Source organism: Dendrobium catenatum, unplaced genomic scaffold (genome assembly GCF_001605985.2).
Source record: "Dendrobium catenatum unplaced genomic scaffold, ASM160598v2 fragScaff_scaffold_54, whole genome shotgun sequence".
Lineage (NCBI taxonomy): Eukaryota > Viridiplantae > Streptophyta > Magnoliopsida > Asparagales > Orchidaceae > Dendrobium > Dendrobium catenatum.
In genome coordinates this window covers 617,167-628,974 of record NW_021318516.1, presented here as the reverse complement: position 1 = coordinate 628,974, position 11,808 = coordinate 617,167, and the positions used below count along the sequence as shown (strand labels likewise).

Sequence of the window (11,808 nt, the reverse complement as noted above, 5' to 3'; positions counted from 1 at the left end):
AGGAAACTTTTCTTATGATATAATCTAATCACATAATGACGGCCAATCTATGCATGATCTGCTCAACAACAGAAATTACGTTTAAGAAGAAACATTGATGATAATTGCTGAAATATTTATCTTTCAGGCTTCCCATATAAAAAATTCTTTTGGCTCATAACTGAAGAAATGTTTCTATCACTGGGTATAGTTTCATGTGAAAAATTAATATACATGTTCTTGCAATAACCGAAGTTATTAGAAAAAGTATTGCCTATGTAAGCAGCAGAACTCATATTCCTTCTCAGCATTAGAGCGTCTTGCTTATTAGTACCAAGCTCCATGATCCCAGATTGAACAGAGCTTGAAGGGGACCCATAAGAAACTCGTTGGTATGTTTCTTTAGAATAAGATATGGAGCAAGCGGTCATGATACTACTCTTAAAAGTGCAACTGGATCTTGTACTAACCATATTATCTGTTAAAGATGAATCATCCATGCCGGCATTTGATGTCAAGATTACATTAGCTGCTGAAGGTACTTCCTGCTGCCACTGCTGAAAGCAAAAGTTGCAGACACGAACCCTATCCCCATCTAACTGTTTATCATTTGGTCAATTGATGGAACAGGGATCGAATTAGAAGTACACTTCCCACAGAAAACACAGCCGCATAGCCGGCAATTGTGCTTTCGAACAAATGTAGTGAATTGTACATCACAGTCATATCGGGCATCCAAAAGTTTCTGGACACATATACAGACTCAGTGCGCCGAGGTAACCAGGATTGTTCCCATTGAAGGCAACGCCCCCTGACCCTCTCATTCTGGTGAAATCATTTGCAGACCCAAAAAATTATGACCACTTTTTTCTCTCCTTTAAGGGTTGTTTGGCATCAGATTTGTCGCAGAAGTTAGGCCGGATTTACGGTAAATCCATAAACAGTTTTCGAGTGCGCACATTAATCCCAATCCCACTTAAATCCCAGAATTAGGGATTTACCACTTCGTTCGCCGAATTTACGAATTGAGATTTACGAGCTTGCGACAGAGCTAGCTCCCGTCTTGAAGGAGCGAGCTCCCATTGTGCCTTCCGATCCAACGCCTTCAAAGGAGGCGAAGCGGCGAGCGAGCTCCGGTTGTGCGAAGCACGCACAACACGCGAAGCAGGCACAGCAGGCGAAGCCGAAGCAACCATAAAGAAATGACGATGAGGAAAAGCGACCACGAGAATACGATGAAAAGCAAACCCTAAACGACGGCCTACTAAATTATAAATTAATTTAATCTAAATTAGCATTATTCAAATATTAATAATTAATAATATAATTAAGTAATTTAATTTAATAATTAATAGTATAATTGTCATTAAATTATTTTTTAAATATTTATAATTTGTTGGCTATTATATTTATTAGTAGTATAATTATGATTCAATTAGTTTAATACTTAAATATTTAATTAAATCAGTAACATGAGTATTAGTTAATTAATTTATAAATTTTAAAAAAATGACTAATTAATTAGGATTTAAGAATATTATTAGATAGTTAGTAAAAAAATAAGAAATTTGATGACAAACACATAAATAACTAATTTGGTAATTAGTAATATTTAAGATAGTTTCTAAATATATTATTTATCATTATAAATTATTTAAGAAATTAAAATTAAAGTTAATAAATAATTCATAATTAACACACAAATTAAACGATGACAGTCAAGCATGGTTTTGATCATGATAGTTAAGGGGTGGTCTGATAAAGGCAATCTAGTTGTGGTATGATGGAAATTAATGAGCGATGGTTATGCAATGATGCTGAGGTGGAGCTTCAAGCTTCTTTATGCCTCTATCCTCTCTTAAATCCTTCAAATAGGGGTTCAAGCCTAGGGGTGTCAAATCGGGTCAGCGGGTCGGGTTCGGGTCGAACCCAAATTGACCCGGCTTTATACAGTTCAACTCGAACCCGACCCGTTTTTTGTAAACAGGTCGGCTTTTTCAACCTGGACACGACTTGCGCGGGTTGCCGGGTTGACACGACCCGACTCGGATTTTGAAATACTCCCGTCACCACTTCGGGTTCGTCGGTCGGGACGCGCTGCGGAAAAACCCGAGTTTGAGTCGACCCGTTTGTGAAACGGGTCGGGTTTAGGTTCAGCAAAATGACCCGTTTCAAAAAAAGGGTCGGGTTCGGGTTAACCCGGCAACCCGAAAATGACCCAAAAATCCTTTACCCGGTCTGCTGCCCGCCCTGCCCGGGCTCGGTTCAAGTCGCGTCGACGCCTCAAGTCTGCACGATGCGCGTCCCGAAGCGTTGAAAGCGCGAACGGCGACCCGAAGCGGCGACGCGAACCCGAAGCAGCCAAAACGCGAACGCGGTGCCGCGCGGGTTCCGCGCATGAGTGTCTCGACTCCCCAACGCGTCCCGAACCGGCGAACCCGAAGCGGTGACGGGTGCTGCCGGTGTTTCGCCTGCGATGCGTGCTATCGCTGCCGCCTGCCGCTACTCCGGCCGCGCGTTGCGCCGCCGGAGTATTTCAAAAATTCGGGTCGGGTCGTGTCAACCCGGCAACCCGCGCGGGTCGTGTCCAAGTTGAAAAAACTGACCTGTTTACAAAAACGGGTCGGGTTTGGGTTGGACCTGTATAAAGGCCGGTCATTTGGGTTCGGCCCGAACCCGACCCGCTGACCCGATTTGACACCCCTAGGCTTGAACCCCTATTTGAAGGATTTAAGAGAGGATAGAGGCATAAAGAAGCTTGAAGCTCCACCTCAGCATCGTTGCATAACCATCGCTCATTAATTTCCATCATACCACAACTAGATTGCCTTTATCAGACCACCCCTTAACTATCATGATCAAAACCATGCTTGACTGTCATCGTTTAATTTGTGTGTTAATTATGAATTATTTATTAACTTTAATTTTAATTTCTTAAATAATTTATAATGATAAATAATATATTTAGAAACTAGCTTAAATATTACTAATTACCAAATTAATTATTTATGTGTAAGTCATCAAATTACTTATTTTTTTACTAACTATCTAATAATATTCTTAAATCCTAATTAATTAGTCATTTTTTTAAAATTTATAAATTAATTAACTAATACTCATGTTACTGATTTAATTAAATATTTAAGTATTAAACTAATTTAATCATAATTATACTACTAATAAATATAATAGTCAACAAATTATAAATATTTAAAAAATAATTTAATGACAATTATACTATTAATTATTAAATTAAATTACTTAATTATATTATTAATTAGTAATATTTGAATTATATTAATAATGCTGATTTAGATTAAATTAATTTATAATTTAGTAGGCCGTCGTTTAGGGTTTGCTTTTCATCGTATTCTCGTGGTCGCTTTTCCTCATCGCCATTTCTTTGTGATTGCTTCGGCTTCGCCTGCTGTGCCTGCTTCGCGTGTTGTGTGTGCTTCGCACAACCGGAGCTCGCTCGCCGCTTCGCCTCCTTCGAAGGCGTTGGATCGGAAGGCACAATGGGAGCTCGCTCCTTCAAGACGGGAGCTAGCTCTGTCGCAAGCTCGTAAATCTCAATTCGTAAATTCGGCGAACAAAGTGGTAAATCCTTAATTCCGGGATTTAAGTGGGATTGGGATTAATGCGCGCACTCGAAAACTGTTTGTGGATTTACCATAAATCCGGTCTAACTTCTGCGACAAATCCGATGCCAAATAGCCCCTTAAAGGAGAGAAAAAATTGGTCATAATTTTTTGGGTCTGCAAATGAATTCACCAGAATGAGAGGGTCAGGGGGCGTTGCCTTCAATGGGAACCAGAGAGAACATGTTCTCTGGATTGTTAGAATTAGTAAAATCCTGGTTACCTCGGCGCACTGAGTCTGCATATGTGTCCAGGAACTTTTGGATGCCCGATAATAGTTGCAGGGTCTGCTATGACTGTGATGTACAATTCACTACATTTGTTCGAAAGCACCATTACCGGCTATGCGGCCGTGTTTTCTGTGGGAAGTGTACTTCTAATTCGATCCCTGTTCCATCAGTTGACCCAAATGATAAAAAGTTAGATGGGGATAGGGTTCATGTCTGCAACTTTTGCTTTCAGCAGTGGCGGCAGGAAGTACCTTCAGCATCTAATGTAATCTTGACATCAAATGCCGGCATGGATGATTCATCTTTAACAGATAGTATGGTTAGTACAAGATCCAGTTGCACTTTTAAGAGTAGTATCATGACCGCTTGCTCCATATCGTATTCTAAAGAAACATACCAACGAGTTTCTTATGGGTCCCCTTCTAGCTCTGTTCAATCTGGGATCATAGAGCTTGGTACTAATAAGCAAGATGCTCTAATACTGAGAAGGAATATGAGTTCTGCTGCTTACATAGGCAATATTTTTTCTAATAACTTCGGTTACTGCAAGAACAGGTATGTTAATTTTTCACATGAAACTATACCCAGTGATAGAAACATTTCTTCAGTTATGAGCCAAAAGAATTTGTTATATGGGAAGTCTGAAAGATAAATATTTCAGCAATTATCATCAATGTTTCTTCTTAAACGTAATTTCTGTTGTTGAGCAGATCATGTGTAGATTGGCCGTCATTATGTGATTAGATTATATCATAAAAAAAGTTTCCTTCACATTGACACTTGAGACTTTACCTTTTAGCCTTTTTTACCTATGGTAGTTTAGATCTGATTCTCGGTGGTTCTTTAATGGTCATCTAAATCATCTGCCTTTTTGTGCAGAAAAACTGGATATGTTAATGGTTTTTCTTAAAGAAATTTTGGTACAGGTCCTCTTTAGTTAGTTCAATCTTTCCAATATTCTTTAGCCTTATATCATGAAACCAGGATTTAAAACTCGTGACTTGTTGTATTTAAAATGTATGCACTACATTACATCCCTCCTTGAAACTGCTTTGAAGTATTGTAAAAAATTGTGAAAATCGGACCGGGCAACAAACCAGAAGAGTGAGAGGTTCACAGTTCGACCGGTTGGACCGGTCGAACCGGGGTTAAACCGGATGACGTAATAAATACTAATTTTATTTTAAAAAAATAAATAATCAAAATAATGATGCTATTATTGTAAATTATGTGACAAAAAATTAACGAGAACATAAAATTATGAATAAAAAATACACAAATAATTAAAATAGCTCTTTTAAAATAAAAACTAAAAAGATATAAAAAGTATTTGAGAAAGAATAAACGACAGAAAAATAACAAATTCTCATAATAACTATCAGGATAACATCACAAAATGTTTTTCCATAGGAAGCTCTATTCAAAACCAATCCTTGGCGAGATAATTGTAGAGTTGTGAATTGTTCAACCTTTTTACCTGTTTTAAACTTTTAATTTATTTCCTAATATGTAACTTTATTATCGGAACCGACATTGGAGTGCCGGCAAAGCACAAGATTCGAGTGATATCTAAAAATTAAAATCTTGCAATCTGTATTGCCCCAGGTCGAGTCGGGAAGAGAAGGAGTTCTTCAAAGAAAATAGAAAATCAATTGGAAAGAGCAGGAGAAGCCGAGAAGAATAAGATACCCGGGAAATAGAAATATAAGGAAAGAAGGCGTCGTTTGTCCGTCTCTTCTTGTCGTTCGTCTCTTCCAGTCATTCTCCTCCCAGGCTTCCGTCATTTGTTTCTCCGGGATCGTTCGTCTCCGTAGGATTTGTGAGAAAGATGAAAGAAGAGCTGCGCGTAAAATATTGTTTTGGCTCGAACTAAGGCCCTGTTTGGGACGACGCTGCCGCTGCTTTACTTTTTAAGACGCGACGAGATGCCGTTTGGCGCAGTGCGTTTCACCTATGGCAAGAAAATTTCTCAAAACACGCTATTCGGAACCGGCCGGTTCTTTCAAACGATCCCGGTCCGGCGGTTCGACGGTTCAACCGACATTTGAACGGGTTTTTGGCCGGTTTCATTGCAGCCCGATTCTAATGGCAGAACCGAACCGGCCGTTAGACCGGTTCCCGGTTCAACCGGTTGAACCGGCCGGTCCGGTCCAGTTTTTAAAACCTTGAATTATATATATATATATAAGAGAATATTACAAACATTTTAAGAGATACCAAAGTTTCTATGTGAAAAATTCAAGAAAAAAAAGCATAACGGGGCCTGACTCAGTTAAAATTATTCAACTAATATTTGTCATCGGTAAAAATAATGCCCTTTCTTGCAGGAAGTCATTGATTTATTATAGTAAACATATTACATGGTTGAAATTGGAAGAGCCTTATAACATTAGAGTTATCTTTTAAGTGATCATTTGCTTGTTTGTTTGACATACTTCTTTGAGAAGAAGAAAAGAAAGACAAAAATTCCAGCATAAATACCAGTCATGATGTCGGGTGTCAAAGTTGGTATCCAAGGCATGCATCAATTTATAAATGATAATATGTATTGGTGTTATTAGCAATTTTAGGTGATGAAATCAACATGCTTTGGTGTAACCATCTGATAATAGTCAAAAGACCATAAGATAGAGAATTGTAATTAAGTGATATTGGATAGAGGACCATACTAGGGAAATGATGGTTGGAGGATCATATTCAAACAATGTTGGTAGAAGGAGTGCAATCAGACAATGGAGGTTGAAGGACTATGGTGAGGTGATGGTGGTTAAAGGATCGAATCATAGTCATGTGACAGAGGTTAGAGGATAACATTAGTGCAATAGAGGTCAGAGGGTCATAGTCGGAAGACGATGGTTCGAGAATCATAGTCATGAGGTACCGGTTATCATATGATCATTGTCAGGCAATGATAGTTGCATGTTTATAATGGGCGAATGAACTTAAAGAATCGTAGTCTACAGAAGATGGTAGGAGGACAATAATCAAGTGATGGAGATTAGAGTAACATACTCATATGAGGGTAATCAGAGTACTATAGTTAGGCAGCGATGATTAAATGACCCTAGTTGATAGAAAAATGTTAGAGGAATAAATTCGACCAACACTAGTTGGAGGTCCAAGGATAATAGTCAAATGATATTGAACATTGGATTGTCGTGGTTGATTAAAGGTCGGAGGACTATAGTCAGAATGATGATGGTTGGAGAACCATAGTTCGATGATTGTGATCATAATTCATAGAAGCGTTGTTGAGCGACGGTGGTCAGAGGACAATAGTTGAGCGATATTTGTCACATGATCGTAGTTGGGTGAGGATAATTGAATGTTAGAGGGTTGTAGTTAGGCAACAATGGTCATAAGATTATAGTCGAAACAAGTCGGAGGATTATTGTTCGGTGATTAAAGTCAGAAGACCATAGATTGTTTTGTGTTGTTGCTATAATTTGATCATTTTGAAAAATAATTGAATTTGAATATTAATTTTTAACTAGTTGTTGGCTAGAATATTTACGGTAATGAAGTGGGAAAATATTTTATCTTAGCGTTGTAGGATACCCAGCACACAAATAGAGAAATTAGAAACACCAGAATTTTTACGTGGAAAACCCTTAAGAAGGGGAGAAACCACGAGGCCATGTATAGTTGAAATGATTCAACTAGTATTTGAATAGATTACAAAAATCGCCTCTTAACATAAAGATGCTTAGATTACAAAAGTCCAGGAATTGAGTTGAACTTCATGTGGATGTTGGCGGCCGGGTAAAAATCTGATGGTGGTAGAGTGGAAGTCCTACAACTGTCGGACATAAGTCTAATGATGATCGGTGGCCGGGCAGAAGTTCAACAATCAATGGTGGCTGGGCGGAAATCCGACTACAATCAGTGGAGGGTGGAATTTCGGCAATAGTCAGTGGTCTGGCGGAAGTCCGATGATGATTGGTGGTTAGGAGGTGGTTGAGAAGGAGAAATTTCGTGGCAAGAAAGCTTCTAATTTCTCTTTGTTCCTTCTCTTCTTTCATCAAGATTGGAGAGGAGAATATCAATGGTATGTTGGGAGTGCTTTGAATGGACGATTGATATCAACTCCCTTGATTATAGAATGTTTTGTTGAGTGTTTAAGTGCATTAATGATGTCAAATTAGATGATCTTAGGCTCGTTGCATTGGTCTCGTTGAGTCGCTTGATTTGACTATAAGAATGTCACATTGGGATATTCTTGGTCCTCTAATTTTTGCTTTGAATCAAATAATTGTGCTTCGAGCTATTGATTTGGATCCATTTGAGCCCGAATTGGATCGAATTTAGTATCGTTGGATTTGTCCTTTTGAGATGTTTAATTCGACTATAAGTTTGCTTAAATTGGAGTCCCAAAGGCTCTGGATTTAATTTCAAAAGTTTCCAATTTAAAATTGCATCAAAATTCATTGCTGATCAAGATAAATTTTTGATATATCAAAACTAATTCAACCTAACGATGGAATATGAAACTAAAGTCAATGCATTTGATAGATTTTGAAAACAAAAATTGTATATTAAATATTAATTATAAACTAATTCAACCTAAAGATGGAAAATTTTAATCCATTAGCATTATTATCAAATATTTTTCAGATCAAAACATTATGTTCATATGTATTGTACATTTTCAATAGTAATTGATGTTGAGTAATACAAAATTTTAAATTTGAATTAATTTCATAATTTTTGCACAAGTTTCATGATAAATTGTCAACCTAATTATCGATGATCATTTGAATAAAAATAAATTCTACAAGAAAAAATAACACCAACCCAGTAATAGCCCTTTTAGTCTGATTTGAAGATGTGAAATGTACAAAAGGGATGTAATTTTCAGTGACATAAGAGCGCTTTGCAAAATTGAGCTAGTCAAACTGTTAAAAATTCTTTGGACATAATAATAATGCCCTGAAACCAGACATCCACGATTTCATAGATGACATTATCAAGTAAAAAAATGACCATTCAAGTTACAAAGCAATCTAGATATAATAAAACCAGGTCCCAAAATTTGGAACATTTGATTTTCATCCACCAATTTCGTTGCTAAGTCCCAGCACGCGAATGCAAAACATACATTTATAGCCATAAAAATATAACCAAAACAATGAAAACAAAGCACAAATTAAATAAATATTCAATGTACTGAATTCATGAACATAAGCACGGCTCACAGCACGATCAGGAATTCACCACAGCAAAAATTTAAAACTACAAGTAGCAATAAGTACCAAATCCATAATTTCGACATAAAATAACAATTGAAATTACAACAGGAGATTGCTCCAATAGAAAACCTAGCGTTAAAGTATCTTCCATTTACCTAGAACCTTAGCTTCGTGAAGAACCACCGATTCTTCCCCGTCTTGAATCGCTCCTCGAACCGCGCCTTGGTTTCCTTGCAGGCTGTGACCTTCTTATCGCGAGACTGGAGAGCATCGAGGGTGGCGACGTCCTTGAGATCGACATCGAGCGTGTATCGCGTGGGCATGATGTGGGTGTAGTTGACAAGCTTAAGGAAAGCCTTCACCCTCGACTTTTTCGCCGTTTTCTTCGCTGAGTCCTTACGGATGACCTTCCTCGGGTACTTGGAGAGACCAGCGACGAGGCAGTGGCCGTAAGGGCGGTCGCGCGTGCCATCGTCAAAGGATCGGACGATAACCGCCTTCCGGCCTGCGAAGCGACCATTGAGGACGATCACGGCCTTGCCAGGCTTAAGAAACTTCACCATTTTTGAACCCTCACTTCCTCTTCCCACGGGATTCCGCCTTTCTCTTCTGCTGCTGTTGGTCCGAAACCCTAATCCTCAGAAATATGGATAGTGGCTAACGGTGATATTACGAGCTTACCCCAATATAATTAAGAAAATAACGTAAAAGTATTTGTTATGAGAAGGTTGCCTCAATTAGAGATTATTTTGTGCGGATTCTGAATGCAATTCTATATTCAAATATCAATTAAAATGGGACACATATCGAGCAGCGGTATTGAGCCACAATACCATGCATCACCAAGCCGTGGTCAAGTTGTGGTCTTACGTATTTAGACGGGATTTGACTTCCACACAGGTCGTTGACCGGAAACCCTAATCCTCAGAAATATGGATAGTGTAATGGTGATATTACAAGCTTACCCCAATATAATTACGAAAATAACGTTAAAGTATTTGTGGTTTATGAGAAAGGGTTGCTTCATGAGTACAAATTTGAATTGCAAATTTGTAATTTCATTTATTATTATTTTTTAAAATAAAAAAATAAAAAAATATTAGAGAAATTACAAAATATTTTGATGGTTAGGTTGGTAAATTTTATTAATAATATACACAATGAAGACATAAATAGAAAAGATGATGAATATATTCATAAAAATAATAAAAAAAGGTATAAAAATAATTTTGACAATTAATGCATCAAAATCTTCATGAAAGAGATAACCGCCAACTTTTATATTATACAGCAGCATCACTCTGAGATATTACGTAGTTGTGAAACTCCTTAAGTAAAAGAAAGCTAAGCTCTTAAACATTGAGATGTCTTTTGGTGTAATGGTTAGAATTTCATTAAGAAACTTCGCAGTTAAACATGTTCATCCTGAACCAATTCTGAGATGGATGACCTACTAAGAAATTATACAAACATGACAACCATGAGGCTCTTATACCAAAGCGGACAATATCTCGATAATTAAGAATTTGAGCTATCACAATAGTCTTGCATATGTGATTTATGTGAGTTTATCTTAATTTCTTAAGTGTCCAAAAAAAAAACACTCCAAGATATTCATCAAGGCTTCGATTGGGACAGCTTTCTTACTACTTTCTATTACAACTTTTTTAACACAAAATTTTCTAATTCAAAAAAACTTTGTAATAAAAAATTATTTTTAAAAACAATAAAAAAATTATCCCAAATGAAGCACAAGTTTATCTTCTGTTACAAAGCTATAATGTAATATATCTCCATTACAATTTTATGAAAAAAAATACTAATATTCTATGATAGGGATAGCAAACTCATTGATCTACATACACTTGAAATCATTATTTGATTGGTTGATTGCTTGATTACTTGATCGCTTGATTGAATGAAGCATATGAACCTTCCATCCTTGCAGTATATCTATAACTTTGTTGATTTAGGCTTCGTTTGGGACGGCTTTTTTACTGCTTTCTAAAACGGAGTTTTAGTACAAAATAAAATTTTGTACTAAAACTCCGTTTTAGAAAGCAGTAAAAAAGCCGTCCCAAACGAAGCCTAAATCAACAAAGTTATAGATATACTGCAAGGATGGAAGGTTCATATGCTTCATTCAATCAAGCGATCAAGTAATCAAGCAATCAACCAATCAAATAATGATTTCAAGTGTATGTAGATCAATGAGTTTGCTATCCCTATCATAGAATATTAGTATTTTTTTTCATAAAATTGTAATGGAGATATATTACATTATAGCTTTGTAACAGAAGATAAACTTGTGCTTCATTTGGGATAATTTTTTTATTGTTTTTAAAAATAATTTTTTATTACAAAGTTTTTTTGAATTAGAAAATTTTGTGTTAAAAAAGTTGTAATAGAAAGTAGTAAGAAAGCTGTCCCAATCGAAGCCTTGATGAATATCTTGGAGTGTTTTTTTTTTGGACACTTAAGAAATTAAGATAAACTCACATAAATCACATATGCAAGACTATTGTGATAGCTCAAATTCTTAATTATCGAGATATTGTCCGCTTTGGTATAAGAGCCTCATGGTTGTCATGTTTGTATAATTTCTTAGTAGGTCATCCATCTCAGAATTGGTTCAGGATGAACATGTTTAACTGCGAAGTTTCTTAATGAAATTCTAACCATTACACCAAAAGACATCTCAATGTTTAAGAGCTTAGCTTTCTTTTACTTAAGGAGTTTCACAACTACGTAATATCTCAGAGTGATGCT

The 11,808-nt window shown here is 36.7% G+C and overlaps 1 protein-coding gene across 1 annotated transcript; it reads right to left on the bottom strand.

Annotated features, from left to right (window-relative positions):
* Positions 1 to 8,979: 8,979 nt before the first annotated feature.
* Positions 8,980 to 9,654, bottom strand: LOC110103883 (60S ribosomal protein L27-3). Its single transcript, XM_020832754.2, has one exon. It carries the CDS (start codon positions 9,600 to 9,602, stop codon positions 9,195 to 9,197), a length of 408 nt encoding a protein of 135 aa, XP_020688413.1. The 5' UTR covers positions 9,603 to 9,654; the 3' UTR covers positions 8,980 to 9,194.
* Between the last annotated feature and the right edge of the window lie 2,154 nt (positions 9,655 to 11,808).